This window comes from Trichoplusia ni, chromosome 1 (assembly GCF_003590095.1).
Source record: "Trichoplusia ni isolate ovarian cell line Hi5 chromosome 1, tn1, whole genome shotgun sequence".
NCBI lineage: Eukaryota > Metazoa > Arthropoda > Insecta > Lepidoptera > Noctuidae > Trichoplusia > Trichoplusia ni.
Window position 1 is genome coordinate 2213374 of NC_039478.1, and position 24540 is coordinate 2237913.

The window sequence follows — 24540 nt, forward strand, 5'->3', positions numbered from 1 at the left end:
AAGGCTCGGACCGCGCTCGCAACAGAGCTGTGTTTCTAAAAAACTACGAATTGCATCATAATATTGAATAAAAATTGCATTTTAAATTTAATCAAATCTCATAAATACCTATTTTTTATCATGAACGTGTTGTAGTCATTGGACATGAATTGGGCTGCTTTTGTAAGACGACTAAAAAACACCGTGTATATGGTATCATATCATCATATTGGTATAAAAGTATCACTCGGAAAATGCTTGGGATCGAATTCTAATATTAATTATACTGTGAGCATCCCAGAACACATAATTATAATTAAAAAGTGAACCAGAATTCGTTAAAAAAACATGGAGTGAGTGACCGAGCGTCTAGACCTTGTTGCCAAGACTTGTTTATTTACTAAATAGGGCACCTATTTAGGCTATAATTATCTTCGAAATATAGACTTGCTCACTGCACAGTCAACTAGATGTGAAATATAACATGCAGTTGTTTCTTTATACTGCTATCGTATGTTTGATGTACAACCCGGTGTTAAAATTTTGAATCCAAATAATCTTACAATATCATAGATTAATCTGCAATAGATTCACTGAAAAAAAAAAAACAATTGAAGAGTGATTTTGACAGTGCGTCGAATAATTGCGTTGAATTATACCCTCATGTTCATTTTATTACCTCATAAAGTCTTTACGACAGAGTTTTACTATAAATAAGACATAGTTTAATAATATTAAGAACATAATATTAAGTTTATTTACAAGACGAGTGTATTTAAAGTCAAACTTATCACCATTGCTCAAGGACCCTTACGTGTGATGTGGAAATTTGTCGGAAATGTATTCTATAAGAGCATTGGTGTATAGAAAACAGTTTGTTTTGTTTGTAAACAATGCACGCACATTAAGCTCTAAGTGCACCTGCAGTGAAAGTCGCATTTTGCTTCGTGCCATCCTCGTCTTTGATGTATTACCGCGGCGATTAATTAATTGCTGCACACACGTTTTGAAGAATTCTAGCTATGACTCCCGGCTAAGAATACTAGGCATAAGGTCTATATCCTCCTAGATTGTAGTCCCTTAGAAAGCTGCTGAGAGAAAGTTCTATCAGAACTGTTTTAAAACATCGATCGATTCGAATTTGATGTTCGAGGTAAAACCAATTTTAGGCAAAAGAGACATTTTGATGTTCGTTCTTGTTTCTTGTAATTTTGATATTTGATTCAGTATTTTTTTTTTAAGATATATGTAGGTTTTGGATATTCTGCGTGTACTGTCATTATTTTGATGGGTAGGTAAGCATGTTCTTTTCAATTTTGTTCTTAAGATTATTTGCCAGAACAATCACTATCGTAAGTCCTAATCGCTCATGACTTTTACCATCATATTCCCAATAATTACTTAGTTAAAAGTTAGCCTTAAGAGACATGCTGTATCCAGCACTGCAAAGAGGCATTTATAGATTCAGATATTTAAAAAAGTATAAGTATATATAAGTCATTAATGAATTCGGCTGTTAAAATCTACACACTAATGTTGTGTGTAAACGAAAGATCAAATTACAAGAAGGTCTATTAAAACAGTTGAATGTAGGTGAAACAAAACCGGCAGATTCCATTCTTACAAGGTCACAATCTTTAGATTACTATATAATATATGAATATTCATTACAATGCCAAAATATTTGGTTATGCAAAATGTTAATACACCAACGACATTCTAGAAAACAACCTTATCAAATAACAGCTTTGAAATCTAGAACATTGACGTTATAGGCATACTAGTTAAGCGACCCCGGCTTGCGTGGGTACAGTCAGCAAGAACATGAACACTATCGGATTCACAAGGTTCCCGAATACTACTACACAATCTTAGTATTTAAACCATTGAATCCTACTGGAACTTGCTAAATAACAGTATTGAAGTATTTTTACTGGCATCTCGTTGCCATCAGCTTTTGTTGCTAACGGTACAACTGAATTATTATTCTTTCGCTGGTTGTTTTGAATTGTAGTGCATGCCCATTTGAGTTTATCTTGTTATGCGTTAGTTTTCATTTCAAAAACTCGTACTACTGCCGAAATATTGAATACAATATTAGAGTCTATTGTGGTAATGTCATACGTTGTAATTGACAATTTTTGGAAGAGGACCTCTTATTTTGTGAAATAATACATACATGTTTTATGGCTCTTAAGGACAAAGCAACCTTTGCAAAGATGAAATTTGAATACTTGAGGATTCGATCACTGTTTCTTAAAGTTATGTAAAAGCAGGTGTGAAAGCGGGACAGAGCTATAGACGTCGTAGATTGGCGTCTCTCTTTTACAACCGCAATAGTATATCTAGACGTATTATCTAGTAGGAATTGTTTAGTTTGTTAGTATAATATCTACGTACAAGAGTTAGCTCTTTATAATAGAGTGTATGTATATGATCAGTTTGCTATAAATAAAACAAGATACCACGCGCCGAGTATTTTTCCACATCCCATTAAAAAACTCGTCTACCTTGAATTAACCCCCATTGTTAAAGAAATTCGCATTACATCGATAGATATTTCGACTGATATTATCATAGATTTAAAATAAACACTACAATCTATTTTCAACTCTATCACTTGGACATAAAATCGAAAATTAAGACGTTCGCGAAACCACAAACGTGTGCAAGTTGACAGTGTTTTATTACAGAGATCTTTGCTTTTAATTACGTTGGGTATAGTAGCTAATAACAGGAATAGTTTTAGCGGTACTAGTAAACGAATGTAAGCTATATATTTAGGATAATACATGCGCTCGTTCTCGCATACAACTTACGGACGGCCGAAGACAGAGTAAGATATATAATGTTTACATTTCATATGTGCACTGGTGCATTCCCCTGTATTTGTAAACTTGTTGGATGTTAAACTATTGATGCTCTCTGGTTTTTTTTTTATGAAAATAACAATGAATTTGTTTTCGTGAATGAATTGTTTACTATTTGAGCTAGATGTGTGAATAACCTTTTCGTATGTAAGAATCTTTAGAGAAATGTGGATTTGAAGCTTTTCTGAAGTGTATTCAAAAGTGTGTGTCACAAGTCAATCAGATAAATGCATTAAACTGTTGCGAAACACGGTCAAGGTGTATTCCGTTATTTTCGTAGTTTTATATCTTTCATGCATCGTCATGTTTGCAATAAAATCGATTTCAAAGTATGAAATTTCTCAATTTACGCTTCTGATCGAATCAAGTGCGTTAATACACATAATATGTGGAAACATGAATTATTCTTGTGATGTTAGACATCTTGACAATTTCAAAATAGATACTGAAAGCGAGTACATGAATCATAAACGCTTGTACACTCACACATCGACATTGCGATATTTTTACATACTTGCATGGTTACACAAAATCACGACAGATCCCTTTAAAAGTTTTGCCACAGTACAGATACTTTATCGACTGTGTTCAAACTCAATTCGCATTATGCCATTGAAATCTAAACTTTATATTGTGTAAGTTATGTGTGAATTTGTAACATCGATGTTGATAGCATACGCTCGTGTGGATCTGTTGTTGACTTCGTTTGCATTTCAATCCCCGTACTTGTATCCTAGTTACTTTTTTCAGTACACTATTGAATCGGTCTTATGTTTTGAATTGATAGCTAAAATGACGTTAGATAATAAGGAATTTTATTCCTATGGATTGAGGTTTGATATGCAATAATGCCAATAATCAAATGAGGGCGCTCTGGCTGGAGGCTTGTTAAATCTCGCTAATAAGTCCAGTGAAATTGTCAAAGAATGGGATCAAGCTAACTGCTGTTACAGCATCAAAAAAAAACCAACGCTTTTTTCAACATTCAAGCACATAGATACCCCGACTCTGGACGAGCATTTGTGGATCACAAAAATGCTTGTCCTACACGGGGATCGAACCCGCGACACGTCGCGTCCGGTGTGTTTGGCTTGGTGACCTCAACCACTCGGCTATCCGTGCAGTCTATATTTTCGTGACGATTTTAGTTTATTCATTGAAGATGGTTCACTGATGGACCACTTAGTGCTCAAAGGAGGTGGCTATAAACGAGGATTGACCAGCCTAACAAAGGAATGACACATTGAGTTGGACGTACGAAGACCTTCGAGTTGATACCTAAACAAAAGACAATCAACTAGTATTCTGCAACTTGCACTTCGTTCTAGAAACAATCGTATTGAGCTTTTGCAAGGCCTCACAGTAAATTGATAGGAATGGAGTAAGATTTCTGAAAGAAATACGATCAATCTAACTTCTTCAACCTTGGCATTATAATTGTTCTAGTTTTGTGAAGAATTAATTATTTTTCCTTCTTGAATGCGTAACTTTAAAGGCCATTGATTAAGTGACCTTTTTGTAGGAGAAATAAAGTAGTGCTTGTAATTTATTTTTGTAAGATGTTGATGATGAATAGCCTTAGTCGATAATTCTCTTGCATCTTCGCTTCATTGGCATCAATTGCGCCCTTTCGTTTTCAATCAATATTTACAACGTTTTTCCATTTTCTATTTATCACAAAACCATGCCTTAAAACTTAATAAAATACAATTGATTCTAACGAAATTAAGTAGTAAGGCGGGAAAGAGCTATGAACAAAAAGCCAAATATGCTTACACTAAGGTACAGACAAGAAATAGCTGAATAAACTAATCATACGTAACAATATGGATTTTCAATAATTAAAATTAAATATTTCAAAATTGCAGTGATTTCTGCGCATTAAACATTTTCAAATATAACCTATTAAAAAAAAATATTATGTATGAATACACTTCTTACACTCGGACAAAGACGCAAGCGCAGAACACCGTAAACGCTACCGCGCTTTGCTGTCTCAATCAAAACACGTACAGACGTAGGCGTCACGAGGAAGCTGTTTCGGTAATCTGTATTACAAATACTATCAGATAAGCCCGACATTCCGAAACGTATCCTACCTGAGGCATTGTATGGAATATACAGTTAATATTGCATGATTGTTTGAGCTTATAGTCTCACAATATCCAGAATGAAAATCCGCACTTATAATGTGAATTTGGACGGGACTCGGATTGTCTGTTTAGGATGCTTTCTTCATGTCTAAAATGTTGAATAATTTAGTTAAAGATGATAGGGAGAAATCTTAAAGAAAAGAATCAAGAAAAAAAATGTGTTAACCGAAAAACGAAAATATTAATACGTTGACCCAAATATATTTTCCATTAGGTACCACCGAACAAAATAATAACTTCCTGTAATCTTAGAACAACGAAAGATGAGCATTATATAATGTTTTGTAAATAGAGCGTCCTATTGCTAACTAAGCCCGAAGGACAGTTACAATAACACAAGCATTGACAGAGGAAAACGGTTAACGATGAAATCAATATATAATCCTTGACACGACCCTGACATCCCGATACCTGCTCATAGTACCTGTGATGCGCAATACTGCCTAATTGATCTACAGATAGCTCAACTAATTTGTGCGCGCGGCGCTATGTGTGCGTGCGTTGACAACGACTGTTTACTGTGGAAGCTTGTGTGTATTTACAAGGGCTGCAACACATGACGTCGTGCGCAAATATAAGTTGAATTGACTATAAAGCCTCTATCGATGCGCAGTCATATTAATGCTAACTAATCTGATTTAGTTTGTATCGAAAGCTTACTAATCGGATTTAGCCAATATCAAATGCATTCCTTGATTGCATTGTGGATTGTGGTATGTTTCAATACATTATGATTCTCGGAATATTGTAATAAGAGAATATTGTAGCAGAAAATACAGTGTTATGTTATGATAAATATGAATTAATTAACAAAGAGTAATAATTCCGAAGTCTAATGGATTTTTTTACTGCTTTCTCTGTAGATGTGATAGATCGAATCTCGGAAGATTCGAATATGGCAGGCTTATCCGATTTATGTGATGTACAACAAATGCTGCCTTCAGTCACTTTCCCGAGCAGTCAAAATCCCGGGAACAGCTAGTTTTGGAAATAATACATTAGTTATAGACTAATAAACGAGAAATCATATCATAACAACTACTAGAAATACAAATATGAATTACTATCACGATATGTCATAGTAACACACAATAAAATTGTTCACGTTTAAACACACGTAGTTGTAGTCAAACTGTTGATGTACTCAACATTACAACGCACCTAACTCATTCCGCGGGGCAGGTAATGCACTCCCAACATAAAACGGTCCATACGATCCTGCAGCTATCATAATACGGATTCCTTATGCAGCCCAAAATAGTCCCCTGAACGAACAATCACTAACAGGGATGGTCCCTAGCGGATATAGAGACAAACTGGGATATATAAAAATAATTTGTCAGGATATCCCATCGCATCGAAATGTTAGCTTGAGCTATTTCTGGTAGCAGTCGAGAATCGTACCCTCGCGACGGTCGTGCGTAGTGATAAAATTATGTTGACAAGCTCTGTATGCGTTTGTATGTATGCATGTGTGACATGTGTGTCTAAACCTTGTGTGTGTGTTTGTAATTGACGCTTTCAAAGCGTTTTTTGAATAAAACTTTTGGATTTCGATTTTGGGCTTTCGGTGTTTTATATTCTTTTATTTTAAATGAATAGATGTGGCTTTGTTTGTTCTCACTCTTATTGCGTATCATCACAATAAAATTTGACTGAATCAATCCGATAAAAAGTAGTTCCGTAAGTAAAACTGTTTTCTCTTTTAGTTCAAGACTAATTGAATGATTTAAATGGTAATCGAGAGCTGTCTAACAGCCGATAGGACGTAAGGTGTTGTATAGATAGTAGGTGGACATGCTCCTATCCCCCTATAGCACAAACTGTCCGCCGTATCAAATTTTAACTAACCGTATCTATGCCAAACGTGTTCCCAATTAGTGTTTAGCTTCACTGCTAATTGTAACCGCGTTAATCCGGCTAACTCTAAGTTCACACGAATGCAATACGACTGCACACAAGATAGTTCAACTGTTGAGTTTGCCGATAAAATGTATTTTACGATACAATTTATTCATAGGGACTAGTTTCCGTCCTATTTCGAGTTCCAACCGACTTACGGTCAGAGCAAATTGATTTTAAGAATTCAAGACGACTCTTAACTTATAAGGTTTTCATTTCATCATTTCTCTTTAATAGAAAACGTATTATCGAATCGAGAGAGTATTGGTTCGAAACTTTCAAATTGATATTTCCGACATATTTTTTTTATAATTAATATTACTGACGACATTAATAAGAATGCTTAGTACTTCTTCCGTTGCCAAGTTCTTATGATCTGTCTTATCTCCGTCTAGCCGTCTATTTAGAACACCTCTTAGCTGTGACTGTTCAACACCTACGTAGGAAACGATGACACATATGTCAAATGAGAGAAATCTAAAGAGCTTCCTAATTAGGGTTTTCCCTGAAATTATTGGTGTCGTTCAAAACTAGGGCACTCGAACACCACATCTTATAAATGCCACTATTTTTACTTTTTCTTGTATATTTTTTGGCATAATTTACTGGCTTATATCCACACTGTTTGTATCGCTAGGCATGTTTTAAAAGAGTATTGTGACGAAACTAGGGAACTACGAATGAGTCATTAAATTTTATATTGTCTGCGACGATTCCTGTATCAAAGTCAAGGCGAGTGATTTATTTTTTAATAAATGTATGGGATATTCTGTTATATTTAGTTGAAAAATGTTTTGTACGATTTCGTGTGTGTAGCTTTTTGTGTCGACTTAACAGAATGACACTAAGGACCACCAAAAGAATTGTTACAACAATAATATCGTCACAGGTTTTATTTAGAATCGATTCATCCGTAGTGATTAATTCTCTATTTTGCACACTCAGCCACTCAATTTTGATCGATTGCATTGCATTTTTCAACCTATCATTTAAATCCATGCAGTGTCTTCGCATAACATAATTATTTTATACTAGCTGTTGCCCGCGACTTCGTCCGCATGGTTAGGAGATATAAGTTATAATTTATACCTGCCTTCTATCTATCTTGTAGGATTCAGCCAGCGTTTGCAATGTAAGCGCAAAAAATGAGTTTTTTTACGACCTCACATTAGGAACCTCAAAAATTGTTATTATGATGTATAAGCTATATTGTAGTAAAGTTTCATTGAAATCCATTCAGTAGTTTTTACGTGAAAGAGTAACAAACATCCATACATCCATACTTACAAACTTTCGCCTTTATAATAGTAGTAGGATGAATTTTACATTATTCACACGAAACACAGAAATGTTTCTGGGTGTGGAAAAGAGATGCCGCTCGATGCTGTGTATTGTGCTGTCACGCTTCCACAACCATCATTATATTACTCTAAGATGTGATGGTAGACTCCCTGGTGACACAGTAGTAGTCACCTTGTAATCAGACGCGCGTGGCGATATTCCAACATGACTAAAGTTTCATCACTACTAATCATCGCCCATTCTTACGTGTTTGCTATTATTTCATTATATTCTATTTTTAGGGGTTCCATACCCAAAACGTGAAGACAGAACCCTAAAAAGTTACATGTACTCTATTTATACGAAACGCTCAGTGTCGCGAGCCCGCCTCGTACTTAACCGAGTTTGTTCTGTCATTGTCGTCTTTTTCTTAAGGCCAAAAAGAAAATGTGTGACTGGACTAGTAATATTTTACAAACTTTTAAGATAGAGGTGGGTATGTGTACCCACCTCTATCTTTTCTTTAAAGAGCTGATTCAGATTCCACTTCACAAAGCACTGTAGCTTCAAGACCTCTCCTGGTTTCATAATTTCTGAACTCTTCTTCGTGATACTTGCAAGTTAAAATTTACTCATTTCCCGGTTTTTGAGTAAGCTGCAATTCAGATGACAATGCAATATAAAGATGATATCGCGATGATCTGATGGTGGAGTCCATAGGAGCTCCGCTGATCCTCTTGAGTTTGAGCTCGTTCGATTTGTATTAACAAGTCAATTCCCAAAGAAGAAAAGAAAGCTGAAATCCTCAGCAGAAAAAATAAGCCCATTTTGCCCATTTTGCTATCTCAAGAAATATAACTAACCCATCGAGGAAGTAAACACAACATAGGAAACAAAATAAAGAGGTTTTCCCAAAAGTAGGTTACGCGAGCAGAGTATAATTAAAATGTCATTGAAACCGCTGTAATAATAAAATGTGTAGTAAATTAAGTTTGGAAGCCGCAACTGTGTTCAATATTATTTCAAACCAATATTGAGCTTATAACTTCTCCTATTCCTAAGCACCGATCTAATAAAAAAAAAAAGATAAAAACGATTGCATATAAAACTAGGAGCAGTTTTTAAATTTGAATTATAAAGTGGCATCTACAGTCTACAGCCAGTCCGATTTCTAACTAACAAAGTAGTCGGCATTAGTCGGGTTGAACCTCTTTCGTGAGGGATCGCGTATCCTGTGTGTTTATGCTTTAAAATTTATTGGTTTTATTTAGCGTTCCAGGAATACGTGTGTGGTCTTGTCTCAGTTAAAAGGAGTAACGCCATTCATTCCTTATTAATGTTAATACGGTTTTAAGTGTAGCGTAGTCGTTTGATGCCATTGAAATAGTTTAGAATCAACATGTCATATCAGTTCCGTGTAGTTTTCGTTTTGAGATAAAGCGAAATGATTGGAGTGACTGTGAGATTTGTTTACGAACTATTTTCAGTATAAATGTATTTGAATGAGTACTATAGTTTTAGCATTAGATCCCTCTTGTGATATAAAATTAATGTTATCCGTTATACTCTTGATGACGATGCGTTACCAAAATATATTTTGTTCAAATAGATTTAAATTGTGAAAAGGTTTATTAGTAAAATCATTTTGGATAAATTATATTATTGTTGTTAATCGCCTATTAGGTAGGTCACTGACAGTTAAATAAAATACAACTGTGCATTACAACGTACAAATGTTTACATTTAATAAATTCATTAAATATTTTGGATTCGGTTTTCTGGTTTTAAATAGGGTTATAGTTATAAACAAAATTTGAATAATTTTACTCAAAATGGAACTTAATACAAACTTGTATACACAATGATGTGCAAGCGTAATGGGTGACGATGATTAAATGATGGATGTCTTCAAAAAAACATAACATTCAAAGACCGCGAAACTTTTCCAAGAAAAAGCATTCGGTTGTAAGACGTGTTGAAATCCGTACTAAAATACATCGCTAAGGTTTCCAGATTATCACGAATTCAGATAAACAGATGCGGTCGAATATTGTTTGGAAATACTTTGTAATCGCAATGTGACTAAAATACCAACACAGAACATATTCTATTTGACCTAATTACCCATGATAACGTTACCTTACTATCTCTAAAGTATTGGTCGTTTGATTTGTTACGTTACTTCTAAACCACTAATCCGATATTGATATATTTGGGCTTGAAGTACTTTTTTCCTAGATTTTTACCGAAAATCGACAATTACTCCAGCAAAGCTCCGTTAAAGCGAAATTAATGTTGTTTTCCAATAACAGAATATCTCTTTAGTCTTTAACAACCTTACGTGCATTCATAATGAATTAATTTCATTATTTTGTTTACACAATTTTGTATTTTACCTTCGCATTTAATACGTTTCTGTGAATTATTTACTTATAATTTCAGGTTAAAAGAGTTTTTCAATAAAATATGAAAACCTCTTTACTTAAACAACTCTTTAAACATACCTACCTTATTAACCCTGCTATCAAAAACATTTTCAGGTCCTTTAAAAATAAATTACATCCTTTATTTATATAATAACAAGTCTTAGCGTACAAAAATGTACAGCAATTTTTGTGCGCCCGTACATTGTAATGACATAAAAATAATGGCAAGCTGTAATTACGACACTGCATGCCACAGAATATTTTTCACACAAAGAAACTAGCTATGATTACTAAGAAGGTTCACAGAACATGTCTCGTATTTAAAAATACTGTTATTTTATATCAAGTCACAATGCGAGAGAATATCTTGTGATAAAAGGAGTTTGCTGTATTAATGATCACACTAGTACGTACAGTTAGGGGGTAAATTTATTATGTCTGTCACTATTGATATTTTACTAATTATTTCACGCGGCTTTGGTCTCCTGAGAAACAGGTTATAGATAAACAACCTCCCTTAACAAAATAGGATATTCCTCCATACCGAATTTCACCGAATTTCATCCAGGCGTTTAGACGTACCTAACATACACACACTCACATACTTTTGTATTTATGTGTAGTGTAAGAGTGGCTATTTACCTAACGTTTTTTAGTAACACTGTTTTGCAAGATCGATAGCTGGCGCCGTGTTAAGTCGGAAAACCCCATCGTGCAGTGAGACGATAATTCGATCATGTAAAATGTCCTTAACTTCATGAGATTTTCTAACCTGTAAACAGTTTATCGTACTCCGTGCGTGGAATATTGTTTATGCTTTTCAACCGACTTCGCAAAGAAGGAGGCTCTCAACTCATCAGTATTTTTATGTTTGTTAGCGATTTTGTTCATTCTTCTTCCATTTAACGTGAAATAGCTGTTATTTGGTCTCCTACAAATTCCATGTAGTATCTCTCAGTACATTTTATTTGTAGACGGTTTGTTTTTGTTCTTATAAAAATATTGTCGTATTCCAGAGTTAAATTAAGCTCATCAACTGTCATTTCACATCCTCATTACGCACCAAGTTTAAGGGTAGCCAGCACGTCTATTTTAATTATCCAATCCAATCGTCTGTTATTTTGAATCGTGTAGCTTAAGAGATCATATTACTTTGAACCTTAATGTTTTTGATTTTCCAAGTATCTGCAATAGAAATGCATTTATATCGTACATATAAAACAAATTGGACCATTTTTAGTTTTTTAACAAAACGCTTGACGATTTGCTAAACGTTGATACTGCGATACTTAGGCTTAGTAACAGCCTTCCCAAGTATTTAATAGGTACAAGCACCTGTAAAAAATCGCTGTGAGAAAGCTGGCTGGCAGCAAGGTGTTGGCGGGTACCTACGGGAAGCCGATCCGACCCCATTTCGACCGAGGCAACAACCCGGACCGAACCCAAGTCTTTGACACTTCTACTGAGAGTAGGCCATTTATTTTCGTAATGTACTTTCGACAGAAATAAATCTAACAGTTCCTATAGCGATTGTTTGGTTCGGGCTCCCGTTTGGTGCTCTGTAAACCGAATTTAAATAGACTTTACGTATATGTAGCCACATGTGTATGTATCTACAATAATGCGGTTATGACTACAAAAGGCAAACATTTCAATTAGTCGTTGTTTTGGTCAATAATTAAAACTTGTTGACTCGTTTATTGTAACAAAAATACCGAGTATTTACCACAACTGTCCTTTTACATTAAATTTGTAATATAAATATTCAATTTTATTTATCACAAATGTACAAACGTACGAAGAAAGGAATGTCGCGCGTTGCAAGAGTTCAATGATTTTTTTGTTTTTACATCTGTTCGCGAAAAAACTGTTAATTACTTTTGTAAAAGTTAAATAGTCGTTCTGATTTACGTTTCAACTCTCAACAAATAAATTGCTTTCCTGGATTTCGTTGTATTTCAATTAGGGTTATGTTCAAACTAAAATGGTTCGGTAGGGGTGTCAATTCTCGAAAAACGTTTTAGAAAGTTGATTTTTGTGACTTCTAAATTAAAAATGGAATGATTTTCGATACAGTCATGGACATGGGCAGTATATTTTCCCATGGTGTTTCTTTATTTCTCTTTAATAACAAGATTTAAGTTAGTCGTTGTACTACAGGCATGTTGGACAACTCGCCAACAAGTTTTTGTATATTCTGTGACAGTTGACAGTTGAAATTGACTGCCACGAACTACTTTTTATGCGCGTTATGTTGTTCTATAGTGGAACAACAAGCGAAATCTTACCGTGAGAGTCAATTAATTGAAAAACAATAAACTATATTAGTGCTTGGTTTTCTATTTTTATTTTGCACTGTTCTTGTGGGATAGTCACTTTGCTGTAAAGCAAGTTTAACTGATATTGTTTTGTTTATTCGAATTTATGAATACGTTTTTTTCTAGATGTACCTAACTTTAGGGTTAATATAGGTGTCATTTTACGAAAATGTTTTTCTTTAATGAACTTATAAAATAATGAGTTTTTAAATACAAGCTCAGATCAATTGTGCTGTAGTTATCTTCAAATAGGATAATTATTTATGTAAGTTTGAGAGCACTGCTATCCTACCTAGACCCTAGTTCTTATTATTCTGTAGTCTCCGAATGGGATCATATATTAGCCCCCAATAAACTTAGGCACCGTTCATGAATGGTTTAGACAAGAATAAACACTCGTAATGTGCATAAAAGATTTAAATGTTAAACAGTCAAGCGTCTAACGTGTTGCTTTGTTACGCCAATTGAGATCTCAGGGACGTAGATCAGTCAGACTACAGGTCGCCATAAAACTCCTCAGACACAAATAACTACATCCTCACATTGCTGTTAAAATATTATGTAATTACCGTCGCGCCTAGACCCGCTGTCTTTGTTTAAGACGTATGGCCATTGTCCGGACTTAGATCTTTATTACCTTCCCGACATATTTTGCGTTACTTCATTTCAATGTTCTTATTCGCGGAGCTGAGTATAATCGTAGAATTATTAATAGTTGCTTAATATTCTAAGCAAGGGTCTGTTTTCACACGAGCTTTTGGTTGCTGTTTGTTCAAAAGAAGGTAGCTAAATTGTTGTTTCGCAGAATGAAACGATCGGGAAAACTGTTGAAGTATTATTGATATTTTATTCATAGAGCGATTAGTGGGCGCTGATCTTTTGATAGGATTTAACAATAAAATAAATTAGTCATATTAACGTTTGTTAATTTTTATGATACTTAAACATCTTCGATGGGAACACTTGAACAAAACCTCTCGATCGATTTAGAATCCAGAGAACAATTTGTAATCTGATTCAGCATAAACACCATTTTAGGTAGCCACATGTTTTAGACCATTATGTCCAGGTTTTATCACGACGTTTCCCTTGCTCGGTATAATTTTCTATGTAAATGTTTATTGTACAAATAAAACACTACTCTAACATAGTTGCACAAGGCTGCACACACTCATGTTTATTAGGTACGAAGCCTCTCGTAATCATTTACTCGTGTTTAGTATTTCTACTTACATTATTTTCGTTAAAGCATATCGCATTACCTTTTGTTACAGTAAATTATACTAACACAAAAACATATTATGTAGACGGAAGACGTATCAGCCATTAGTAAAGATCGAAGTGACACGTATTTTTAATCAAACCTTAAATATTGACGAAATTGAATGAGACTCAGTTATTGAATTCCTTAATTTTCAGCTATTTACAAAGGCTGGTGAATTTATGGTAATTAAATTTGAAACTATTCCTGTTCTCTTAATCATTTTGCCAACACAATAATTTTAAATTCACTGTATTAACCGTGAGTGTTCCGCCCCATACTGAATTTCCATTTATTGTGTTGAAAAAATGCATAAGAGGATACGAAAAGTGTCATTTTAATCCAATTTCCAGCCATTCATCGGCCATTGTAAAAAGGGGAATAGGGGTTCAGAAGTTGTTTAACGATCGGTTATTTGATGATACCCAGACATAGAACTTGCGGGTTCAAACCGTCGGTCGTTCAGAGTCTTAGAGTACCATATGACTTGGCGTACAGTCTTTTGAAGATTTCTATTCGTGATTATATTATTAAAGTGTAACATCGTCTCGGCTCTTCAACAATTTCGGTGAAGTCTATAGGCTCAAAAGAAATCTCATGTCAAGCGTACAAATATTCGTTATTACGTAGAGATTATCTGTACCTACACTTTACAGACATATCGCGAACAAAACACGCGGAAATAAAATTTTACGTGTTTTAGAGATAGTGATGGCGATTGTCCAAACTCTATTTTATGCTATCTCTCTAATATAATGAAAGCGAATGTTTGTGCGATTGTGTGAATGTTTGTTTCGCTTTTATATTCGAACGGGTCGACCGATTTTAATGAAATTTTGTTTGGTGTTAGATGGTAAACTGGGTTAAGATATAGGTTAGTTTTTATACTACTGCGTCAGAAGTAGGATAATGTTTTTCTCAGCTATAACAAAAACCCGCGCGGGTAAAGTCACGGGAGATTCTAGTCTTCTATATTAGGTATAGGAAGTTGAAGTTTCCACGTTTTAAATCTTATTAGAGCATTGCGTTTTCATAATTTAATGGATATTATCGTTGTGTTTGCTTCTATAAATGTGATGTTTATTGCAAGCATGGGAAGTTGTGGTCATATGAGTTAGTTTATTAAGTTACAATAATTTATTTACAATGTTTCTGTTACACAATTTGCCAAATACTAAGCTGAGTATAGATTAGTAGTGGTATTTAGGCTTAGGCTGTTGTTTTATTTCTGTTAACAATCGTTGCTTAAACTCGATCTTCTTTTTTGCTATAGCGGCAAAAAAAATAGCATCTGTGAAAATTACTATCGGTTGGCTATTATGGTTTACCAAGAGGAGGATTCGTGAGGTGACAGACAGAGTACGGAACTTAAAAAAAACCTTTTACGAAAGCAAAAACAAAACGACGATCTCATTATTTCGATCTCACTATCTTTTTATGTACCCAATCCAACTTACTTTGCTATGTTTAAACTAAGCATGTGGCATTTTTCTAAGTGGATTAAACCGCGTTACCTTGTAGTATTCTTAAGTCCTTTGTAAAACCTGATTACGAAACACAACACACAAATACGATATCTCCCTAAGATGTTTTAGTGTGTGGAGAAACAATAAAACATTTGACGATCACCCAATATAAGACCATTCTTAATGAGGAACGGCCGCTAAACTTCGCGCTGCGGTTTTAATAGAGTTGTTTGGTTTATACAACTCAGTGGTATATAAAAGGCATATACATAGAGAAAAAGGGATATAGACGGATAGATCATCATCATCCTAGCTTTTCCCAATTACGTTGGGTTGGCTTCCAGTCTAACCGGCATCAGCTAAGATACGGACAGATAGATAAAACCATAAATAGAACGATTTGAAAATTAAAAAAGGCTTCACTGCTATTTGCAACTTTTATGTAACATTATAGCTATATCATTTGCAGTTATTTTAGAATTCTAAACCTTATCTCAAAGTTTTTTAGTATGGTTGAAAGTAAGAATCGAACAAGGTATATTCAGCAACGGGAGAAACAGAAACCAACAGTCCTAGACTTTTCAGTGCAAACATTCGAGCTTAGATTGTTTTAGCTATACTAAATGTTAATCCTATATTGTTACCTAAAAGCACAGTAGATCATTAATAGCGATTATGTACACTTAAAATAAAAAATATATTACCTGATCGTACAGTAAAAACTCCTTTTTTGTAATGAAGAGGTCATTGGCTGAAAACACAATATCATTTAAAAATAATCATGGTCAGCGAAGATTTAAAAAGGAAACAAACCAGTGACTTGGAATACCTCAAGATGTCACACAACACTTACGGAAGTTGTTACAAAAAGGGATTTTGTTACAATACGACCTCAAGGTCAATAAATATTGTCAAAAGGTTTTTGGCAATTTTTACGGGGACTTTGTTTTAATTTAATATGAGTTTGGAAGAGTTTAAATATTTGTTTTAAATTTTGTACGCGTTACATGATGTTGCTGTCCAAGTATTCTTTTTTATTATTTCTCGTTTTGTCCCTTTGAACTTAAAAACCTCTTTTTTTAAGGACAAAAATAGACCGTGGTCTGTACACTAGTAATAAGAAGATTTTTATTAATAAAATATTGAAGGCCTCACACCTCTACACCTATTTCAAAAATGTTTTTTTTCTTTCAGTCTAGTACCTAAATGTAAATAAAGTCAAACATAGAAAAAGAACACCTAGAATATGCATATTTATGTGTAACGATATTATTCTTGTTTTAATTTGAAATAGCTATATACTCTTGGTTTAAACAATACATAAATAAATAACGCGTCAAAAAATATTGCCAGTTTGAACACTATGCCATTCTTAAATGCCTGTCTCCTATTCACAACCCAACAAGACAAGGACCGCAAGAACTAACCGCAACTTAAATCTGAATGACGTTTACGAATTCATCCAATATAGAAATACGTATCGTAAACCATTCTATTTTAGTCTCGGGATACAAATATCCTTGTGGAATCAACAATTACTTAAATACTACTGAAAATATTTACGTAGGCAGATCTGAGTCACGTATTATGTTTACCAATTGAATATCGATCCGACATTTTCGTTCTAAAAGTACGAGGAAGTTAACAACTTAAGTAAGTGTATTTATTTATTTAAAAAATAAGTTCTCTTTAAGCTAATTACCAAATAGTGCAATAATAAATTCGGAAAGAGATTAATAAAATGTTTTTGAAGGAAATCATCATCTCATCTCAGCCTATAGCAGTCCACTGCTGGACATAGGCCTCTCTATAATTTCTCCAGCGCGACCGGTTCATTGCCACCTGCATCCAACGGGACCCAGCGGTTAGCACCCCCTGCCCCACCGTTTATCTGGCTGCTACCGTGGCCAGGACTAGTGGGGCTGCCGGGGACTAGGGGCCTGGTTCCTGGTGCGTTATTCATGGAGGGATTTAAGCCTATTGGTGCCACGCTGACGGGTTTCTTTCGAGTAGTGAAGAAAATAGTAGATTAAAATGAGAAAACTGAATAAAAATGTTTTCATTTCATAAAAAAAGATATTTCCTGTAATATTCTGTTTTCTTTTAAATGTATGGGTACTTATATTAGTCTAATCTCAACGACAACTCGCGAGTTTGACGTCAGCATAGGAAAAGGATATCGTCTGCAAATACATAGTGCTAGTCTGAAAAGGAGATACTATTAATTTCAAATGAGAAAATAATTGCAATCGTGGTAACTTCACTCCATGCTCAGCAAAATTGCAATATTTGAATTTATATAACTGTTTAGGTTGTTACAAAATTTTATCAAAATATTAACAAGTAGAATGAAAATAAAGCTAATTGGATGAATAAACAAACCGAGTAATTATTAAAACTATGTACATTTGATTGAAATGTTTATTCAACTTTTTTATGCAGGGATAAAAATTAAATCCAAAACTAACATTTCCAACTGCAAAATAAAATCACTGCATAAATGTTTTGTTGATAAAATACAAATAGCGTTGATTGATTGAATGACGTAGCAAAAGGCTCTTTTACTGCGAAAACAAAATACAAATAATTTAAAAATACCATGGAGAAAAAAATGTGTGCAAATTAATTCAAACGTGTTATATTTTATATAATATAATCAAATACAATAATTATAGAAGTCGACACTCGTAGTAGTAGAGTTTATGATCTTAAGGTATCTAAGGTAATTTTGGATCTGTCAAGTAAAAAACCGCATCCAAATCGGGTCACCCGTTTAAGAGCTGACAGGTAACACTGACAGGCAAACGCACACATAACTTGCGTCGGGGGCTAACCACCGAAAGTGACATTAATGGCTACTTGTCTAGAATTGCAGGTTCCATATATAAATTATATCGTTGGTTGACTAAGCCGTATTATACTTATGAACACAACCAAATGCAAACTATACTGCTCTAAGTGACGTTTTTAAACTATCATCTCTCTCTACATTCCACTTTAGAGAGACAGAGATAGCAGGATAATTAAACGCGACTCATAATTGAGTATCTGAAGAAGGTTAGTCAGATGAGAAGTGATGAGGACAACAGGTGTTGCCCCCAACGGAAGTACTTAGCGATAGTGAATGAACATCCGATATCGCAAAGGAAGGGGTTTTTGTATAATTATGACAGAAAAAATACGATCAAGTGCAAGTTTTACTCGTAACACTGATGGTTCGGTAAACTTAGACTAAAAAAAAAACAATTTGTTACCAAAAACTTGTTGCCCTAAGCTATGAGGTCGTTAATATCAAACGGTCATTAATTTTCATATTTTTTTTGTGATACTCATCGATAATACAAACTCATCATCTGTAAAAAATTTAACTGTCTCTCTATCACGGTTCATCAGGTAAATCCTAGTGACAGACGGATAGACTGACGGACAGACGCACAGACAGCGTTGCCTTAGTAACCTTAGTACCTTAGCAAATAGTGTGCCGGGCCCATAAGGGCACTGAAGTCAAATAAAAACTATTGAAATGAAACTACTTTTACGGATTTTATCGCGGTTTAATTTTAGATTTTAGTTCCCGACGTTTCGAAACCTTTGCAGGTATCATGGTCTGCCCGTGACCATGATACCTGTCATTTCAATGTCTAACATTCGCGTAAACCTAAGAAACCACCAAATAAAAACTAACCTAGTCACCATCTGGTATCGATAAAGCTATATTAACAAACTCTGTATCTATTAAAGTTATAACTACTTATTGTATTGTATAGACAATAGATTTCCAGTCAAAACATTCAAAAGGAAAGAATAAGTACCGTTTCCTTTGTTAACACCTATTATATGACAAACTCATATACTTGCAGGAAAAGTTTCAAAAATAATAAAACCAGCCATGTGCGAGTCGGTATTGCGAGTTTGAGAGTTCCGTACATATAAGCAAAATATATATTTAACACCTTCCATGATCATCTGATAAATTAAACGTTGATTTAAAAGATAATTACTATATTATTTTATAGCTATGGGTTTCAAAAATTAAACCACTGCTGGCAAACGTCGGAGCGAGATAGAAATACAAAAAACACTCAGAGGCTCAATCATAAACAAGACAGATCGTGCTCACTATGAGTCCTTCTGAATCTATCTTGCACAAGGCGTCAACTTTAAAAATATATGCAACATCATCAAAACCTTTCATTAAATTAACCTCTACATTAATAGCATTTGCCATTATAGAAACAAAGGAAGTACAATCAAAAGACAGACAAACAGTGGTGCCTAGGTTATAGGGAGAGAATTTTACCCACCTGAGTACGGAATCCTAAAAAAGTAAATATAAACACAAATTAAAAAAAACAACAAAATATTCTTTGATCTTGATCAGGATGCGTTATCTAAAAAGTAATATCTTGCGCTACTTGTAATTATTAAGAACAACAAACACGACACTTAAATAATAAATTAAAACAAATCTAATCGTTGCATCTGTCAGTACGTTAAACACAGACGGAAAACATAAACCGGAATAATTAGGAAGCAGACACAAGCAAATACAACATTTTAGCCACTGAACATAAAGTTTAGAATCGTTTGATTGTATTATAAGGAACTTGACCATCCATCTTTTGTTCATTGACTCAATCGATATAGGTCAGTCCGGAAACGAAAAACTATTCTATTTTTGAAACTAAAAAGAAACTGGTATTTGTTACTGGGACGTGAAAGGAATGAGTCTGTTGTTCAGCGTAAACGGTGACGAGCGAACGTGGGCTAATGACGTCGACACTTTACATAAATAACAAGCCAAATAAATATACTATTGATAATAGACATGTTCTTTTAGGATTTTTTACTGAAATATAGTGGGTATCCTTGAGTCAACATACTTAATCCCATAAACCGAGATAGTTTCATATATGTATTTATTTTACAGATATTATATTTCTTTGACTTCACATATAGCCGAGTGGTTGAGGTCGCCACGATATACCCACAGAGCGCTACGCGTCGCGGGTTCGATCCTCTCGTTCGACAATCATTAGCGTGATAAACGTATGCTTGTCCGCACAGAAAGAAACCAAACCTCCCGCGACAGAAAGATTAAATTCCTTATGCGAGTCGTTTGTCTCTTAAATCAAAAAAAGAATGAAATTCTAAAATAAATAACATGAATATTATTTTATACAACAAAATGAATTTATTGTAGTTTGTAGGTAATTTCACAGAACCCTGCGTCAGCCTGTCGGATTTGCAGTTTGCCGGTTAATTATTTGTTTAGTACCATTAGTTTGGCATTTAAATTCTAAATGACAGGTCTACAGACGCTCATTACAGGGCAAACACCTCTACAAATGCGGATATGAAAATAGTTTTTTATGTTAAATACATTGCCCTTTTTCTGACACAAGCGGGTGAAAGTAATACTAATTATGTATTTTTTTTAATAATTGATAATTGATGTCCTTTTCTATATCTAACCTTCCTTTCCTTAATGTAGAGCAATGAGTATTTCTTTTTTAATATTGAACAAAAACAAAGTACCAAACAAAAATAAAGTCCATTGCATAAAATTAGAATTCCTTCTTTTATTATCTTAAGACATTTTCATCTTAATTCTATTATTATTCGGTAAAAAAGCAAATGAAACTGGTTTAGCTATTATAGAAATACATGTATATACGCACTTGCACTTATAGTGAATCGGTTTAGCATATCCTTAAGAACACACGTTCGAACATGTTAGCCACTGAAGAGCAGTATCGTAAAATTTAACTTAGGGTTAAATTGTGGGAAAGGGATTTGCATTCCGCACGATGTTTCCTGCATTAATACTATTAAATGTTACGCCATGTATAAATGTAGTTTAAGACAAGAATTTTAATCTTTTCAATAAAATATGATTACAGATTTGTAATTTTACTACTCTCTGATCCCATTAGGTAAAATGGGAAAATAAAAGCTGATATTACCGCAACCATTGCAAATCTTTCAATTTTTCATTAGGTACTGTATAGGATGTGGTAATGAAAAAATAAAACATTTGCAAATTGGGAATCAGTTAATGGCATAAATTAATCTTGTAAATGGATGTATCTTAATTTATATTGCAGGTATAGCCTTTGTTAAAAAAACATTACGTACCGTACGTAAAATGATTGGTATTGAAATACACCAACAATATTTTTAATGCATCCCAAAATGAATGCTATATTTAAAATATTTCTCTTAGGCCCTGTCATACGTACATCTCCCACGACAAAAGTTATAAGTAATTATTTATTCCACAAGCACATAAGGTATCAGACAACATTCCTTATAATAATAGCACGATTATTTATTACGGTTTAAAATTAAAACTATGATTAATTTAATTACAGAATTCGCTCGCATCGGATCCAAGTTACGCTTCGCTAATGGAAGAGAGCTGAATTTTTGGCAAGATGTCTTTTAGAAACTATGTAAGTATTGACTAATATATAGCTAATTGCACCGATAGCCGAGTTGTAGAGATACCTACACATTGTAAACCCACATAGCGCGACGTGTCGCGGGCTCGATCTCCGCGTAGGACAAGCATTTGTGTCATCCTCGAATGATTGTCCCGCGACAAACGGATTAATTTCCTTAATGCGAGAGCCTTAAAATATAAACATATGAACATAATATAATGTACATGTAATATATACAAAATAACAATAATTTATAAAAAAAACTGTTGTACAACTATAGTTTAGAAAGCAAAGTTTTTGAGAAATAGACATGAACATGTTCAATCTTTTCCTCAAATAGAGTGAGATAATCCTTTTAAGAATCGCGACAAATACATGTGTTCTTAAAAAAATACTGATTGTTCTCCAAGGTTTAACAAATTATACTAGTCTTGTATTACTCTACAACATTCAAGAGTCACACATTTAAATTAAAAAGGTAAATAAATAAATTTTAAGTCGATTAAGTTTCAACTCCGTGACCTTAATCCCAATAAAGAAATCGAAACTGAGAATTCACAAATCATAAATCAAGATTGTTAAAATGAACATAAATTATTTTTGCGCGTCACTTTCTTTCAGTAAAAGTTCAGTTATTTAAAGAAACGGTACACCAAACTATATATAGTGGATATAAAACAACAAACAGATGAATGTATTTTAGACTAACGCATGGACAGAATGTCGCCCTTAGATGTCACACAGTCTTTATAATTGGAATGTAAAACATAGGGTGAAAATTCTGGCTGCAAGGACAGCCGAGTGGTTGAGGTAACCACGCCAAACCCTCTGTGCACGACATGACGCGGGTTCGATCCTCGCTTAGGAAATACGTTTTTGTGATACACCAATACTTGTTCCAAGTTTCGGTATCTTTGAGCACGTACTTGAAAGTTTGTGAAATTTGGACAAAAAAATCCTAAATTGCCTGTATTAAAAAATCTGAAAGAGAATAGAATGGAATTGACATTTTGAAACGTCGCTGCGACGGGCGTCGTTTTTCCCTATAGCATTGAGCGGCTGTCCATGCAGTGTGTTAATTTAATAAAGACTAACAGCTTTATGAGAATTGGCTCCCTGAAACCGTCATAAAATTGTAGCGCGACATTCAATCGACGATCTACTGTCAGAGCTTTGCGCCAGATTGATTCTATTATCCTAGCTGCACCTTCGGTACTAAGTTTTGCAGACGTATTATTGACTAGCTGTGCCCGCGACTTCGTCCGCGTGGAAGTTAACAAATATTACTTTATTTTTCTATACTAAAACTAGCCTTAGTTGCACCTTTTATTACATTAGCCACCTGTCAATAAATTCTCGTCAAAATCGGTTAACCCGTTTCAGATATTAACCAGAACAAACAGACAGAAACAAAAATGATATTTAAGTATATATATTCATATGTATGTAGTAATACACAGTTATTTCAATATTACAAACGTACAGTCCAGTTTTATATATATACCTATATACTTATAGAGCTGTGTAGATAAATAAAGTCTATGCATATTATTTGAAATTCATTTGGCAATAATGCCAGCTCGAACCGGTAACAGCCATCGTCTTAAGGAAACACCATTTTGTCACATTAGTAAATTGGTATCACAGTTTCAAAAACATATAATATATAAAATCATAATAATAAAACATATCTAATTATTATCTCCGAATAGTATGTCCAATTTATACTCTTGATATTTACGGTCACAATTTTCAATACGTCACAATACAAAGTAAAACTTTACATAAATAGCGTTTGGTGTTTGGTAAACGTGAACTGATGTTTGAATATACTAAAGTATTTTTCTTCTACCACGTCCTCAAGTTATTTGATAGAGTAAAAGGCTAAGCAGCAAATAACAAGGCATAGTGCGGCATTTCTCTTTCTAGAATCCAATAATATGTATGACTTTAAACCGTGATAAGCTCTCGACTCTACAAGTACTTTCAGATTACTTTCCAATAGGACAAATAATCATGTAAGAAAAGAAATACAGATTAAATCTTTTAATACTTAAACGTACATAAGTAAATTGTATTGAACCTTCGAGTCATTCGGAGAAGTGGGTAAAATGAGAGTTTTATAAATTAAATATTTGTCACAGGGAACCCAATACGAAAGGAAGGGGGTATTTGCACAAGGTCAACAGCTTTGCCACCGCAGACAGGTCACCAAAACCTATCATTCTGTATGTTTTATAATTTTTAACCCCCAACGCAAATAAGGGGGGTTGAAAGTCTGTCTGTCCAGGATGTCAGCAATTAAAACTACATTAAATCTATGAAAATTGCAACATCTTTAAAAGCTTAGCTTTTAGCTACCTTTTTATTTTTGTCTAGTTACCATCCAGTAATACTCTTGTATTTCAAGACTGGTATTTTTACTGCCTCATTGAAAT

General features: G+C 34.1%; 1 protein-coding gene across 3 annotated transcripts in view; it reads left to right on the forward strand.

Annotated features, from left to right (window-relative positions):
• LOC113507709 (FH1/FH2 domain-containing protein 3) overlaps nt 1-24540 on the forward strand; it is a 90126-nt gene that overhangs the window by 5715 nt on the left and 59871 nt on the right. For 2 of the 3 annotated variants that reach the window (XM_026890785.1, XM_026890679.1), the window contains exon 2: nt 22031-22111. In XM_026890785.1, the coding sequence (XP_026746586.1) occupies nt 22094-22111 (18 nt within the window). In that variant the 5' untranslated portion in view covers nt 22031-22093. Of the gene's footprint in view, nt 1-21654; nt 22112-24540 lie in introns of those variants that run through there. The other variant, XM_026890734.1, reaches the window with a different exon arrangement.